Consider the following 17,358-nt stretch of genomic DNA (forward strand, 5'->3'; position numbering starts at 1 on the left):
GTCATACGTCTAGTAAGTGGCTGAGGTGGGATTCACACTCAGGCATTGCTTCTTCCTAGGGTAGAATCCTTATTCAGTATGCTGCCCACTATGTGCTAGATGCTACAGACACAAAGACATTAAGCAGATATCACCACACAAGTGCAGTGCTAGAGACAGGCACAAGAGATTAGGGGAACATCAAGGAGGGCCACCAACTCTTTATAGGTGTTTAGTAAGCTGGGAAAATCTCTCTGCGGAAGGAGGGTTGAACTGGGTCTTAAAGGAAAAGGAAGTCCTGGAAAAATAGAGCGGACACCCAGTTGTTCTGCCAGCCCGGCACCATGTCGGGGAATACCATCCCTCTTCTTTTGGGAAGCTTCCCATCAGGGGATTCCTCCATAATCTTACAAAGTCCCTGATTCTGGTTGATTAGTTTAGCCCTAGACGCCAACCTAAACCAAGGCCAATCAATCCCAAACTCTGAACAAACATCCATCCTTATCTAGTGGTAGAAGTTGAAGAATGAAACCCAGGGGCTACTGGGAGATGTTTCCCAAGTGATTTTCTCTTGGGAGCAGGATGATCCAGACCTAGTTATCTAGAGATTTTAACCGGAAGTATTGGATATGACCGCCATCCTGTTCCTGACTTGGGCAGCCACATCGGACTTGCAGGCTCTTGGAGGTCGCATCCTGTCCTTCCCCCGGCAGGTAGAGTGACTACAAGTCCCGGGATGCACAGCGTTCGGAGTCGGGCAGGGGCCGGGCGGACCTCGACGGTGACGTCACCGTCCCGGGGCGGGCCAGGGGAGGGCGGGGCGGAGGGGCGGGGCGGATGGGCGGGTCGCAAGGCGGCAGAGAGCGCTGGTGCTGATGCAGGATGGCTGAGCGCGCAGGAGCCCGGGAGGTCTGAGCCCGGCGAGTCTCGCTCCCTGCGCATCGCCTCCTCCGCCCGCCGCGTGGTCGCGGGCAGGTGGGCCGGGGGGCGCTGGGCAGGGGCGGGGCAGGGCCAGGGCAGGCCGGTCTGCAACCGGAGGGGCCGGAGCGGAGAGGCTGCCCACCTTCCCGGGCTCGGAGCGGCCGGGGCTGCCCAGCCGGCCGGGCTCGCGATGACCTGCTGAGAATCATCGTCGGAGGCTGCAGGAGGCGGCCTAGCTGTGGGCGGTGCGGCTCGCGGCCTCCTCCCTCGTCGTTCCCGGCCCCGACCCCCCACCCATCCCCGCGCCCCCTCCCTACCGCCGGCCGAGATGGCGGATCCAGCCGAATGCAGCATCAAAGTGATGTGCCGGTTCCGGCCCCTCAACGAAGCGGAGATCCTCCGCGGAGACAAATTCATCCCCAAATTTAAAGGCGATGAGACCGTGGTGATCGGGGTAAGTGGCTGGGGCGTCTGCCTCCCCTACTGCTCCGCGCCGCAGCTCGGCGCCCCGATGCCCCAGACGCAGTGGAGGTGTTGAGGCCGCCCCCTCGGACATTCCCGCGGGGTTGGCCTCTCGGGTGGACCTGACCAGAGACCCCTCGCCCCCCGCCCTATGGTTCCCTCCCGGGCGGGTGGAGAGGCGGCCGGGGGCGGCTGGCCGGGCGGGGGTGGCGGGGGTGGGGGTGGGGGGCGAGGACGGGCTCGGCGCCGCCATTGTTCGCAGGGTGGGGGCCCGGGTGGGCCCATTGTTCCCCACGCTCGCCTCGCCTCGTGGGTAGTGTGTTCGGGTGACCCTCAGACCGCGTGCCCAGGCCCCCTTTAAAGTGTGAGCTCTGCAACCCGCAAATGCTTCTGGGCATCAATCAATTCGATTTACCAAACGCCTTGCCTCTTCTTACGATCTTAACAAAAAAGAAAAAAAAAGGTACAGGAAAATTTCTAGCCGCGTCTCGGAGCTCCCGCGGCAGTGTAGACGCGGCTCCCCGCGGTGTTTCACCTTGCTCCACGCGCGGAAGGCGGAGGGTTGGGGGAGTACTGGTGGCCTCGGTGTCCCCTGGAGGCCTGGTGTGTCTCCCGCTTCCTCTCACGCTTGGCTGCCCTGGATGGGGAGTCCCGACTTGATCCCTCCCCTCTGGGCTGACCTCCCTCCCATGTCTGCAGACCCTTTGGATGCGCCTCACTCTAGGTGGAGAGGAGGCTGTGTCCACATCTGTGGGGCGAGGGGGCTCAGAGCTCAGCCAGATAGACCTCTGTGCCAAGAGCAGAAGTTACTTCGTGCGGCTTGGACCTCCCCCCGCCCCCTCGTCTATCTCCCTTCCCCACCTTTTCTCCCCGACCCCCTCCCCCTACTTAGCTCCCTCTCTGGAGCTGGGGCTGCTGGTGGGGGGAGGGAACACCAGTGAATTTTAGTTCTTAAAGGAATCTGTCAGATGAAATAAACCAGCCCGGTCCCCCGCCCGTTCCCCGCCCGCTGTCCGTAGCGTGTGTGGCTGATGGTACCCCCTTTGTATGCGAGCCGCGTGGGGAGGGACCGAGTTAATGGTAGCCTCGCGGTCCCCGCTGACACGTTCCTGGCAGTCTGCTCCAGGCTGCTGATGCAGCCTTCCTGTCCCCAGCATTGATTAAGTGATGTCATCCTGATCACTGAGCATGCTCCGACGAACCCCCTCCTCCCCTTCCCCCAGTGGCTGGTGTATTTAGGTCAAGTGATTGACAGGTGACAATTTACCAAGGGTATTGCAGGAGTCCGCCTGGCCTTTCTCAAACACTTGAGGCCGACGTTTTCCAGCCCGGGCGGTCCCCAGCATCTTTGCCAAGGTTGTCTGCCGCAGTCCCTGCGAAAGGCCCTGGGGACCAGCAGGTGCCAGCTGTACCCGTAAGGCGGGAGCTCTCCACGCTAAAGGAGCCTAGGCAAGGCTCTGGCCTCAGAGCTTTAACCTGTACCTCGCTTTAAAAGGTTGCTCCCGTTAACGACCTCTTCTCCCCTCCCCATTTTCACAGTCATCAGGAAAGTCTGACCTCCAAACGCTGTGGATGGGTGATCATTCTGCGAGCTGACCTATGAGGGCGGGAAAGCGGGGTTTTCTCTCTGTTTAGTGTTAAACTTACAGAGAAGATATAAGCTACGATTATTGATGAGGAAGGAAATTCTGCAGTTAATGGCAGATGAGTGTTAGTGACATATACATGGGCAGTACCTGGGGCAGATAGTGACTTACTTGGTTTACAGCTGTCAGTCAGGATCTGCCTACAGCCTGATCTGCTACTTTCTGAGCCAGACTGGTTTAGATAGAGTGGGAGTTACTGGGGACATTTAGTCCCTGCCCCTTGACTTGTAACAATTTTTAAACAAATAATTGTGCAGTACTGGAACATGTTCTGGCGACCCTATTTTTTTCCCAGAGGTTTTGAAGAGCCTGAAGAAGTTTTTCTTTTCCCCTCTTCCCTCCTTCCCCATCCCCTTTCCCCTCTCCCCTCTCCCTTCTTCTATCTTCCTCTTCTCCCAGAACCAATGAAGTGAAGTAATAAATCGTCTTCCTTGACCTGTATGCAAGGCAGAGATCCTTAATTTTAGAATTATCTTTCTTTAATATTATGATGTTGTTGAGTATATATTTCCTTATCTAAATATACATATATTAGTGGCTAAATAAAACCAAGTCACCATATTAAATAAGAAGCTTAAATAAAAATCGTGGATGTGAATATACACATTGCTTTTCAAGTATAAATTAATTTTTGCTCATCCTACTATAATCCTTTAATACAACAGTTTTCAGTTTTTCTAAGGTAAACTTTTTATTGAAATGAAGCATTCGTATAGAAAAGTGTTATCATAAGTATACAGCTTGATGACTTTTCATAAAGTAAATGCTCCCTGTAACCACCTCACAGACTAGGAAACAGACATTTCAGGACCTCAGAAATCCCCCTTGTGGCCCTTCCAGTCCCTAACTCCCCCTGCCTCGGGGTAACCACGATTCTGACTTCTGATGCTATTAGTTTTGTTTGTTTCTTTTTAACTGTATATTCTGTAAAACCATAGAGTATGTTCTCTTTTGTGTGTGGTTTCTTGGGATTAAGTGTTATGCTTGTCAAATTCATCCTCATTGTTTTGTAGTATTCCATGATATGAATATTCTATAATTTGTCTGACTGTTGATGGATATTTGGATAGTTTCCAGTTTGGGGCTAATATGGCTAGTGCTGCTATGAACGTTCGTTTACGTATCTTTTGGTGAGTGCATGTACAGAATAGAATACTGCCAGATACTAAAGGGTGTTGGGAGTTGGGTTGGCATGTGCTAGGATCCTTCCCGTTCCTAAGTGATAATGCGGCACTAAAGGAAATGAGGGTTCTGGCAGTCTGTATCATGCCATATACAATGAGTAGAATGGTCCCAAGTCAATTCAATTGGAACCGACTGACATGGCTCAGTTGCAGGTGAAAACTATCTGAGATGTACACAACCTTCCTTAGTTCTAGGGGCACAGGCTGGGGATGACCAAACAAGCCCAGATCATCCAGAAATATGTCACCTTCAAACAGAGACAAGTAAATAATTAATTTTGGTGGCGTTATCTGTTAGTCCAAATGCAGAATCCTAGAAATTCTTTGTGTTTTTGAAACTGGGGTCACTTTTTCCCTTAAAGTTCTGTTTGTTATGGAGATACATTCCAAGAAAGAGACTTGACAAGTGGAGTTTCTAGATTTCTTTTTTATGAAAATGTCCTGTCTGGGAGAAATGTTCTCCATCACTCCTGCAGTTTTTCAGCTTTGTGCAAAGCTATCTTTCCCTGACTACACCAGCCACAATCTCTCCCCACTTTGAACTCCTATAGCATTTGTTCTGCGTATGATCTCCTAAGTTTTTAGCCTTGGATTATTATTAGCTTTGGTCATATGTCTAATGACATTGTAAGTCATGTTTAGAGACAAGAGCGATGCATGTTTTGCTCCTTTATACTTCCCAAGGCTTTGTCCATAGAAGGCACTTAGTAAATATTTATTGATCTCTTTGTGAATTCTGGAAATCTTTACTTTGGTATATTTAACATAGTTTATAGCGTTTTTATTGGCTGTAGGCTGTGGGGAGTAGTTAAAAAATACTTTTAAAGATAAGTGCTGTTTCTCTGAGTGGGCCTGGTAAGATAGTGTATATAATACTTAAAATGATATAAGAAAATTGGGAAAGAACTGCATTCAGCTTTGGCAAAAATTAGAAGAGTTAGAGATACTGATGGTGAGCTAGAAGTGGAGGGTGGGGGTGGGTAAGTGATTAGAAAAGAGGCTCCCTCCCATAACACATTAATTTTTCAGCAAAAATATTGGATTTACAGCATTTCTCAGAGTACTCCATTAATTGCTAAAAATCCTGGTGAGTCATCCATTACTTTGGGCTCTGCCTATTGGTTTTGAAGCAACTGTATTGATGGAAGCTCTCTGACTTGGTGTGTTCTCAGTAAAGTTCTTTGAAATGGACTTTCACACTTCACTTTCCTCTTACTGGGCTTTTCTCTTGTTTGCAGTCCTGAGAAAGCAGGTGTTGTTAAAGATGAGTACTTCCTCCTGAGGGAACATAAGTTATGGCCTAAGAGCCAGAGCAAAACATCAGCCACAAACCCTGAGCTGGAAAGTGGCCCCAGTCTTCAGAAGCTTAGATTCTTTCTTGGCAGTGGATGGATGGGGAAGAGGCCTGGACGGAGACCAAATCCAAGCCTGAGTTAGGATTTTAGAGATTAAGTGAAGAAATATGGCTACACCTTAAAACTTTTCCTTTTTCCACAGTAATGGTCTTCCAAAGCAATAACATTAAAACAATTTTTTTTTTTCAAATTTACACGCAGTAATACCACTTTTTTTTCTTTGAGACTGAGTCTTGCTCTGTCACCCAGGCTGGAGTGCAGTGGTATGATCCTGGCTCATTGCAACCTCTGCCTCCTGGGTTCAAGCAATTCTCCTGCCTCAGCCTCCCAAGTAGCTGGGACTACAGGCACGTGCCACCACACTCAGCTAATTTTTGTATTTTTAGTAGAGATGGGTTTCACCATGTTGGCCAGGCTGGTCTTGAACTCCTGACTTTGAGTGATCCACCTGCCTCAGCCTCCCAAAGTGCTGGGATTATAGGCATGAGCCACTCTGCCCAGCCAGTAATACCACTTTTTTTGGTGTATACTTCTATGCTTTGGGCAAATACATAGAGATTTGTAACTATCTTGTTTTAATTCGTTTTTTGTTGCTGCTGTAACAAGTTACTATAAACATAAAAGGCTTGAAACAACACGTTTATTTTATGTCACAGTTTTTATAGGTCAGAAATCCAGCAGATGGGCTAGGTGGGCTGATGTTTAGAGTCTTATAAAGCTACAATGAAGATATTAGCAGTGCTATGTTTTTTTCTGGAGGGTCTAGGGAAGGATCCATTTCTTTGCTCACCAGATTGGTGGCAGATTTGTTTCCTGTGGTTGTAGGCCTGAGCACCCATCTCCTTGCTAACTGTAGTTGGGGGCTGTTCTCAGCTTCTAGAGGCCACTCTCAGGTCATAGCTACTTGCTCCCCTTCCTCCATCTTCAAAGCCAGCAATGGCGGTTCAAGGTCCTCTCTTTCAGGCATGCATGTCTCTGACTCTTCTTCTTCCTTCCTTGAGCTCCCCACCCCATTATCTGAGATAATCTTCCTCCTTTAAGGTTATCTGATGAGCAACCTTCATTGTATCTGAAATTGCATTTGTAAAGTTCCATTTACCATGTAACACTAATATATTCACAAGTTCCAGGGATTAGGGTATGGATGTCTTTTGGGGCCATTATTCTGCCTACCACACACCACCATTATCAAGATTCAAAACAGTTTTATCACTCCAAAAAATAAATAAAATAAAAGCCCGTATGCTTCTCTTGCAACAACTTATCTGTCTTCCTGTCTGTAATTTTATAGATTTTACAGATTGTATAATTTTACAGATTGTCATAAAATGGAATTATACATTAAGTATCTTTTTCAGTCTTGGTTCTTTCAGTTAAAAATTCTTTGAGATTTATTTATGTATGTGTATCATTAATTCATCTCTTTGTTTGCTTAGTTGTATTCCATAGTTTATTTATCTATTCAGTTGTTGAAGGATATTTGGATTACTTCCAGTTTGGTATGATTATGAATAAAGCTGCTATAAACATTTGCATATAGGTTCTGTGTGAGTATACATTTTTATTTCTCTTGGGTAAATATACAGGAATGGGATTGCTGGGCTGTAAAGTAACCATATGGTTAACTCTATAAGAAACTGCCAAACTGTTTTCTAAAGTGGTTGTACCATTTTGCATTTCCATCTAAAAGCAGTAACATTTTAAACCAAAGTAAGTTGATTTAGTCACTTTGTCTAAGTGCATTCTAATCTAGTGGTGTCAGGATGTATCCGTTCTTCATTCCTCTGTGCCCCAAATTCAGAGATGTTTATATCACCTGAAATGGGTTAGTGGTTTCCTTCACATGTACCCTGTGAAATCATGGACTGAGTGAACATCATAGAGAGCTATAATCTGGCATATGTCACTGAGGCCACTCACTATTCACAGTGGGCACACAGGCAGTGAATGGGGTGGATAGAGGTAGCAGGAAGAGTGAGATAAAACCAAGTATAGATTCACTAGCTCAAAAAAACTCGTTTTTTTAATTTTTTTTATTCAAGTTGCTTAGCTTTCCTGGGCATGAGTTTTCTTGTATTGAAAGTGCATATAATAATTACTTATCTCATAGGGTCATCTGGACAAAATGAAATGAAGTGCTGAGACAGTGTCTGGCACAGAGGGAATGCTCAATAGGTGCTGATTACCTCCTATGTCTCCTATTCCCTTGGTGACCTTCCTCATGTCAACTTAGCTTTGCCTCCACAAATTAGTGCCCTCTTCTGGCTATCCCCTGAAAACCCTTCTTGCATTCCCATTTCTTAGGCATTTGTTCACCCCATTCTCCTGGTTGGAATACCCACTGTTTTCATCTTATTTCTCGTATTTCTAACTATCCTCAAAAGCAAAGCTCGTGTTTCCTTTAGCTCTAAACTATGTTAGCTGTTCCTTTGTGATCATGCATAAGATGTTTGTGTGTGTGTGTGCGTGTGTATATCTTCCCACGTAGCTTTTTCTTTTTCTTTTTTTTATTTAAAATTTTGTCTCCTTTACTGTAGTTGTGTAGTTGCTTAGTAAATGTATCTTGACTGAAGGTTTTCCCCCCATTTCCCTGCCTGAAATCAAGACTCCATAAATGTCAGTTTCTGCATTTCCGTAAATAACTTGCGTATCACTGGAGGCTTCCCTCTGCCCTCACCTGTGCTTGTCTGGCCCCATTCCACTATTAATGATGTTTTCTGTTCTCAGCTCTTCTTCCCATTCACAGTTGGAAACCTCCCCCCACCTTTGATTTCCCTTTAGTCCTTACCTCATGTTTCCCACCTGTGTCTACTTATTTAAAAAAGCAAAAACAAACTGCCTACTCTCTAGTGGTTTCTCTTGAGTTAAAAAAAAATAAGCCCTTGACAGATCCAGTCCCACCTTACTTTCCCCCAGGTTTTTTTTCATAAAGTTCTAATTTTGTGGCTGAGAAAGTTCTCCGCGTAACCCATTTGCTGCACGTCAACCAAGTTCCTTTTAGTAGGAATTGAGTCATTGAGTTTGAGATTGTTTGTAAATATCAGAGAACTCGGGAGAAAACTATTTTAGATTCATCATAGTGTCTTCACAGCACCGAACCTGGATAGCCAGGATGAACTCTGAGCTCTGAGCTCTGCCGCTTCTTAGCTGTGATAACTTGGGCAAATTCCTAAACCACGCTGCGTTCCAGTTTTCTCACCTGTAGAATAGAGATAACAACACTCTCCACTGTCTAGGGCCATTGTGTGCTGAGCCCAGTGGCTAGTCCATGGCAGGCATCCAGATAAGGCCCAGTAGTGCTTAGTTCTCTGCACTGTTGTCTGGCTGATTAATCCTGGGAAGGTGCAGACCCTTCAGAGGTTTCCCTGTGCCCTCAGGTTGGAAACACCAGATGCTTCAGTAGGGGCATTCCAGGCCCTCCATACTGCAGGCCTGCGTACTCTCTAGCCTTACCCCTCACCCCATATTTTATCTGTGCTTTTGTTCCCCCTCAAGAAGATTAGGCTGCTCAATGCCCATCCCTTTTCCCTCAGCTGCTCACATCAACCCACATGCCTGGGGTAACTATCCTCAAAGCTTACCTGCATGGCCTGTGAGTTTGGAAGGGCATCCATTCGCCTTTAGACTCTCAGCCCACAATACCTCCTCTGACACTTTTTCTAATCAGCCACTCTCTCCCCCTCCTGCCAGCCAGGTGGAAGCAGCCCCTTCCCCCTAAGCATCACTGTACTTTGCCCTTCCCCAGTAGTGCATTTCATTTATTTGTAAATCTGTCCTTTCCTCCAATTAGGCTGAAAACCTTGAGGGCAGGAAATTGTGTCCCATTTATTTTCATCTCCAAGGCCTGGAACAGAGTAGTTGCTCAGTATGAGACATCTTTTGAAAAAAATGAAAGGGTGCTGACCCTCCTTGGCTGTCAGAGTTTGGGGTTATTTGCTTGGATTGTCACTTTGACCTCTGTCCAGCTCTGGCAATTTGTCTTTCCTCCTTTAGACATCTTTATGGTTTTGTTATCATTGTCTTAAAATAAATAGCTTCTTTTTGTATATGTGGGGGTCCCAATATGTTGCCTGCTCAGTGAAGACAATTTAGACCATGCAAAAAATCATAAAGAAGGTAAAAGTTACATTTAGGCCAGGCGTGGTGGCTCACGCCTGTAATCCCAGCACTTTGGGGGGCTGAGGCGGGAAGATCACGAGGTCAGGAGATCAAGACCATCCTGGCTAACACAGTGAAACCCTGTCTCTACTAAAAATACAAAAAATTAGCTGGGCGTGGTGGCGGGCACCTGTAGTCCCAGCTACTTGGGAGGCTGAGGCAGGAGAATGGTGTGAACCCGGGAGGTGGAACTTGCAGTGAGCCGAGATCGCACCACTGCACTCCAGCCTGGGCGACAGACAGAGTGAGACTCTGTCTCAAAAGAAAAAAAAAAAAAAAAAAAAATTACATTTAATTTTACTAACCAGAAAACACGACAATTAACATTTTATTGTATATTCCAGTTCTTTTCTATTCTTACAACACACTTTGTTTTAAAACAAAGATATTTTATAAAATCTATTTTAAAACTCTGTTTTACTTAATAGTATAGTATATTAAACTGGATGCTGATGTCTGAAGTCTAATGCACTATACTTTTTCAGCATTTTAAAAGTTGCATATAATTTCATTATATGCCTAATCAATACTTTATTTCCTACTGATGGACCTTTGGGTTTTTCTATTTCTTTGTTTTTTTTTTTTTCCTATTATAAACAAAGGCATGATATAAACAGTAGTCCACATACCTCCTTGTGGACTTGCCCAATTATTTTGTTAGAATACATTCCTAGAATTCAGATTACTGGGTAGAAGTATATACAAAATGATTTTAAGACACCCAGCACAGTTTCTGAGAGGGAGCAATTTAGAAATAGCAAATTATCTATAGTCTCACTTCTCTGCTAACCCCATGGAACTGCTGCCAGTTTATCTCATAAGGCATCCCTTCATATTCGAGCTAAATTAAATTCTTACCGAGGGTATGTGCTTTGTCATGCACTGTTAACCCCCAGATCTGGAACATGGCAATGCCTTCAGACTTTTAATGTAAACCATAGGATTTTGTAGGCTGTCTCTTGTCAGTTTCAATATCCTAAAGGATGTTGTTTGTTGGAGGTGATCAAAAGCTAAATCTCTCTCTGGAGGCAGACAGAGACAGAGGTCAAGATTCTAGTCTTAGAGAAAAACAGGATGGATATACCTTTTCTTCTTGGCGCTCACATTGAATGGCCTGTGATATCTTCCGGGCAATGGTAAGCTAAGAAAGGAAAACATCCAGCCCCCTTAGAGAAGCCTTAGACAGAATTGCTTTTTCTCTCCCCTCTTGATTCTTAGGTACTCTTTTAGAAAACTTACTATATAAAATTTCAAACATACACCAAAGTAGAAAGAATAACAAAATGTATCAACCAGTTTTAACCATGATCAGCAAATGGCCAATCTTATCTTTTGTATACTCTCCTAACCTTTCTCCCCAACCTCACTAGACTGCTTTAAAGCGAATTCTTAACATCTCATATCTTTTGATCCACAAACTTCAATATGTATCTCTTTATTTTTAACATAACCACAATAACACTATCACATGTAAAATATTAACAGTAATTCCTTACTATCAAATACCCAGGCAGTTCTACTTTTCTTATTGCAGTTGGTTTGTTCAAATCAGAAGGCTAGGTACTGTTGATTTCCAGCGAGAAGAAAGAAATGCTCATACATGTTGACCTTGAAACAAAAGGAGCTTTTTGCCGTGATAGACTTGTCTAGTGTAGAGTCAGGTGTGGCGGTAGAAGCACGCACGGGGCCATCAGGGCTAACCAAGATTCCCAGCCTATCCCCCCCTCACAATGGTCATGTCCCAATTTATTTTTATTTTTAATTTTTTTGGAGACGGAGTCTTGCTCTGTCTCCCAGGCTGGACTGCAATGGCACAATCTTGGCTCACTGCAACCTCTGCCTCCCAGGTTCAAGCAATTCTCCTGTCTCAGCCTCCCTAGTAGCTGGGATTACAGGCGCGTGCCATCATGCTTGGCTAATTTTTGGTATTTTAGCAGAGACGGGGTTTCGTCACGTTCCCCGGGCTGGTCTCAAACTCCTGAGCTCAAGCAGTCCACCCGCCTCGGCCTCCCAAAGTGCTAGGATTACAGGAGTAAGCCACCGTGCTCAGCCCGGTCATGTCCCGATTATCCTTTGTAATCCACCAGTGCCAGTGTGTCAGGGTCACCTGGAAAGCTATTTAAAGAGCTTCCCGCTCTATGGCCTTCTCCCTGCTGCTGCTTCACCTTGTCTTAGCTTGTGTAAGCGTCAGGGAAACAGGGAAATGCGTCTCATTTGTCTTCAGTACTCTCTCTTATTAGATTGCCATCAACTACATTCGGAGCAATCCTCTTAAGTGTGTCTAGGTGTATTGCATATTAGCTTTTCCGCCAGTGCATACCCATCCTTGATGTGAACTGAACGCTGGAAAATACGTCCACAGGGCTGAAGAGAAAGCATATATGTGAGAGCAGAATTCAGCACCACACAGTACTTTAAGGAAAAAGGTTTGTAGTTCTCTTTATGTTTCATATTCCTCTTCTCATTAAAGAAAAACTTTTGAAGGGAGATGGAGTTGGAGGAAAAGTGCACATAAAAAACAAACCCTGGTGATTTATGCTTTTAGCATCTTTGGCTGCAGGGTATGTTCTTAAGAGCTGCAGATCACTAATATTATTTTAGAAGTATTTTATTTGAAGGTGTTGGTTACACAATTCTGTATTGACACATGGCGGGGACTCTTCCATTGTCAGGCTTACTCTTTTAGTGGTCTCTCCCATTTCCAGGTCTTATTTTGCCTTATGAGGAAAGGCCAAGCAGTCGGCTTCAATTCTATGAGGAGGTTATATCATAGTTTTTCTCTGAGCGACCTGTCTGGCACCTCACTCCTAAGAGAGTATTGATTTTCACCTGGGAATCTGGGCACATAACAACTGCATCCATATTAGAAACTTTCCATAGTCATGGGGGAAGGGACTTCTGTTCCCCTTTCACAGCCACCTCTTGCCCCATAGACAGGGACAAATGCCAATCTGGTCAGTATCCAGACCTCTCCCAGTTCTGGTTCCTGGTGGGCAGGATCCCGAGTGGGGCTGTCAGTTCCTTCTGGCATCTGCCCTCTGTGACAGGCTGACCACTGTAGGGTCTGGTTTCCTGGGATGGCTGCCAGGGCCGACTTTTCTCTCTCCTCTCTAAATGCTGCTGAGGGGATAAGTTCAGCTGGCTCCACAGATTCAGGCCCAGCTGGGCTGGTCTTAAGGTTTAGAATAGGTTAGGCTGCAGGATGTTGGGTGTGGAGGTAAGGAAATGGGAAGACTCCACATAAGCCTCCTCACCTGGGACTTTGGCCAGGTTCCGTATTGGGATGACAGGTGTGGGTGCCCTACTTAGGTGGTGCTTGGATACCTGGAGTATCACTATTCTTGTGTAGATCAGACTTGCCCACCCAGCAGGGAAGAGGGGGCTGTTAGGGGAGGCTTCTGGCACTGGGTCCCTGGTACTAATGTCATCATGATAGCATCAAATCCTTCTAACTACTAATTGTTTGTTTATATGATATTTGTTGTAAAGTAGACTTTAGAAGGGAAGGAAGTGATTAGCTCTTCCAGAATAATTAATTACTTCACTAAAAACCACAACCTGCTAATTGTCTGCTCAAACAAGTGAGAGAAAAAATACCCAGACTCCCCTAGGATATATCCTGGAGTAACAGCACTTGCTTGCTCATGTGTTTGTTAAAATTTTCTTAATAAATATGGCTCTTGGTAAAGACTGGCTTGAGGATCTATTTGAAACAATATTTTCTGGTCTAGACAATTATCCAAAAGGGTTTGAAAGGGAGAAATTATACACCTGTTTGATAGCTACTTCCTTAGTAACATTGCACTGTCCAAATGGTAGCTGCACGTGACTACTGGGCACCTGTAACGTAGGTAGTCAAATTGGATGAGCAGTAGGTATAAAATAGCCGTCAAATTCCAAAGGCTTAGTACACAAAAAGTAAAATATTTTACTAATATTTAAAAATATTCATTACATGTTGAAATGATAATATTTTGGATATGTTAGGTTAAGTAAGTTACTAAAAATGAATTTCACCTCTTTCTTTGTACTTCTTTTAATGAAGCTGCTAGAAAATTTAAAATTACATGTGTGGTTCACATTTGTGGTTGGCATTGTATTTCTCTTGGACAGCACGGCTCTAACATTTAGATGCGACATTCTGATTTTTTTTTTTTTGCCTTTATTTCAGTTTCACGTTGATATATGGAGAGTCTACTGTGTGCTAAGCTCAGTACTAAGCATCATGGATTTACTATGATAAGTAAGACGAGATCCCTGCTATCAATAACCTAAGTCCAGTTGGGGGAAAGCAAATTAAAAAAAATCGCTTGGTATCAGTGCCCAAAGGCAAATGGAAAGAAGACATGGATGGAGCTAGAGAAAGCACATTCGATTCTGTTCAGGGAAACCTCAGGCAGAGGGACAATTTGATTCTTACTTTGAAGCCGGGGTAGGAATCTGCTTAGAAAATGTAATTTTTTAAAAAATTCAACTTCCATTTTCGATGGAGGGGGTACATGTGCAGGTTTGTTACTTGGGTATCTTGCACCCAGGCAGGGACCATAGTACCCAGTAGGTAGTTTTTCACCCTACGCCCCCTTCCCGCCCTCCCCGCGCTAGTAGTCCGCTTCGGTTACTTTGCACTTCTCCGTAGCTGCTTTACATGTTTGCATTTTGAATGTTGTTGAGGAAAGATGCGAGAAAGAATGTGTGCTGGAGGCTGGCCCCTCCCCACCCCTATCACTACCCCTTCCCCCGCAGCAAGGGCTGCGACCCCGTGGGTCCCCGCTGAGCACCGTAGCAATTAAGTACGTGCAAGCCGTTTGCGACAGCGGGTTTGAGATGCGTTCGTAGTGGGTGACATTGAGAACTCCCAGAGGCGACACGGGCTCCTGGTCTCTGAGAGGTGGCATGCTGCCTGCCGCCTGGTGCCTGGCTCCCCCGGAAGGGGCCCCCAGTCGCCAGCCCGGGGAAGGCGCTCCAGGCTCGCGGCTCCTCGGGGGTCGCCTCTGCCGGCGGCCTGTTTCCAATTTCCAGGCGAGGAGCGACGCGGTGATGCAAATCTGCCACTTACCTTCTGTCACCATTCTGTCGCTAACGCTAGGAATGATGAAACCCCCTGTTCTGGAAATGCATTTCCCTTTAGCACCAGCGCCTTCTAATGAGGTCCCACCGCCCAGCGGGACAAAAGCGCCCATTAGGGGGCCCTGTGGTGGGAGGCGGCCACTCCGCTTGGCGCTGTGAGGGAAACCAAGGAAACCGCCTTTGTCGCTCACAGGTGCCTCTTTTTGTCCTGGCCTCTGCTTGTAGAAGAGGTCGACTTGCAGGTGAAGGCCACACAGCTCTTTGGAGAAGGAGTCTGATTCTGTGCTGAAAAATCTCTCTTCCCACCCCCCACTCAGGTCTCTGTGGTCTGGGTTGGTACAGAATTGATTTTTTTCCTCCTTTGTAAACGGCAAAAACGCTATGATGGTAACATGAAAGCAAGCAACAAACGTAGCCCTAATCTCCCCACCCTACATCTTCCATTTTATTTTTTCTGTCCTCCTTTCTTCTCTTGGTTGGTGCTTAATAATAATAAAAAAAAGTATATCCAACTATTGATACACAGTTCTGCCTTTTTTTCCTTTTTACCTAAATATATTCCATAAACATTTTCCATGTTGTGTAATATCTTCATGTTTCTACTTTTCAGTGATAGCTTAAATGTCCATTGGGCTGATAGATCACAGTTTGCTAACGCATCTCATTGTTGTTCATTGGGATCTCCACTTTCCCTTACTCTAGGTGATGGGCTAATGAGCATCTGCATGCACAGAGCTGTGTTCTTTTGTTGAATTATTATTTCTGGAGGATAAATTCTCCACAAGCCGATTTCCTGGAACCAATGCTGTGAACATTTTAATTTGATCCTATGAAATATTATCCTATTGCTTTCCATTCAGGGTCTACTAATTCCTACAACCATCAGAAATGTATGAGTGGCCCATCTGGTGGTTAATTCATTTTTGAAATAGAGGAAATGAATCATTTGAAAAGATTTGGAGAGCAATGGTCTGGGATTCATGTATCTTAGACATTTTTTCCCTGTCTTTTCCTCTGATATAAATGAATTGTAAACTAATTGTATAACTATTTAGCAAACTATTTTAACTTGGAATATTGTTGCCAGTCAGCACTCGGGGGCCAGACTGGTGGGAGGGGAGTCTCCTGTGCTATATAGAGGGAAGAAGGACTTGGAGGGGTTGCTGTACCCCACTCCCCAACATCCATCAATTGGCAGAGAAATTGGTTGGAGGTGGTGATTTCCACTTGGGGCTAACTCAGGGCTCTTCTCACATGTTCACAGCTGTAATTATTTCTGCTATTGCATTGGATGAGCTTCAGACCTTTGGTATCCCAATAGCAGCACCCATGGGGATCCGTTTCACTTAGATGATCTGGCACTGTGTTTGACTGCTTCTGGTAGGAATCCATCCTTCTGGGAGGTGTGGTGACACCACTTACAAGGCATTACTTCATGCTTTGATGGTATGGTTATGGATACTCAGGGATTCGCATGTCTTTAGTTCTGGAAGAGCTCAGCCACCAGGCACATCATCCTCTGGGCATCACTGGCAAGCCCAGGGCCGGGACAGGAGAACCTGAGTAAGGTAAACAAAAGGAAAAGAAATATAAGGAGGAAATTAGGGTGGAAAAAGAGAGAAAGGGAATGCTGTGGGCCCCCTTTCTGGGTGCGTTTTTTTATCTTACTTTAGAAGACATGACATGTTTCCTTTTCTACAAAGTTTATTTTGAGTACAAAATGCTGTTCTTTATTGCATAGGTTTAGTCACTCAAATACAGAGGTCCTTTTTGGTGCCTTAACTATCACGTTGAGTACTGTTTACTGAAGAAAGTAATTGGTTTGTGAAAAATTTACCTATACTGCTGTTATACATATTTATAACCTATAAATAATAACTTTTAAAAATGTTTAAATAGAGACACTTTTTGTATACAACTTAAAGAACACGCAAGGCATAAACAGAAAAGGAAAGATGGAATAACAGTTTCTACAGGGGAGAGAAGGTATTCAAGATGATCACTGTTCCAGCCTGGGAAACATAGCAAGACCCTGCCTCTACAGAATATTTTTAAAAATTAGCCAGGTATGGTTGTGCGTACCTGTAGTGCCAGCTACTTGGGAGGCTGAAGCAGGAGGATCACGTGAGCCCAGGAGTTGGAGGCTGCAGTTAGCTATAATTGCACCACTGCACTCCAGCCTGGGCAACAGAGCAAGACCCTGACTCTAAACAAAAAAAAGAGCAATGATCACTGTGTGTGAAAGGACAAGGAAACATGTGAGCCACTTTCGAGAGGCCTGAGTATAGAGGAGACAGTAAGGTGGCTAGAAAGGAGGGGATTGGAGGTGGAGGGGCTTGAAAGCGGGCTAGAGGAATTGAAATTTGATTTAGTTGAGTTGGTATTCCACTGTATCCTATAGCTGGATCAGAAATACTCCTATGAGACATTTCTCCTTAAATGTTGTGTCTTTTGACCTCAAATAACCCTTTTCAGGTTCCCATGAGGACGGGTACTGTTGAAGTTTGCATTTCACAGTTTTATGGCTGGTAGCCCAAATGAGTTTCAACTGTTACGTGTTCTTGACTTAGCATCCAAAAGGATAAA

The 17,358-nt window shown here is 45.2% G+C and overlaps 1 protein-coding gene across 1 annotated transcript in view; it reads left to right on the forward strand.

Annotated features, from left to right (window-relative positions):
- The first annotated feature begins 837 nt into the window (after window positions 1-837).
- Window positions 838-17,358, forward strand: part of KIF5C (kinesin family member 5C) — a 152,215-nt gene continuing 135,694 nt past the window's right edge. Inside the window, exon 1 of the mRNA XM_028830683.2 lies at window positions 838-1,354. Within this exon, the coding sequence (XP_028686516.1) occupies window positions 1,229-1,354 (126 nt within the window). The 5' untranslated portion in view covers window positions 838-1,228. The remainder of the gene's footprint in view (window positions 1,355-17,358) is intronic.

This window comes from Macaca mulatta, chromosome 12 (assembly GCF_049350105.2).
Source record: "Macaca mulatta isolate MMU2019108-1 chromosome 12, T2T-MMU8v2.0, whole genome shotgun sequence".
In the NCBI taxonomy this organism is placed as follows: Eukaryota; Metazoa; Chordata; class Mammalia; order Primates; family Cercopithecidae; genus Macaca; species Macaca mulatta.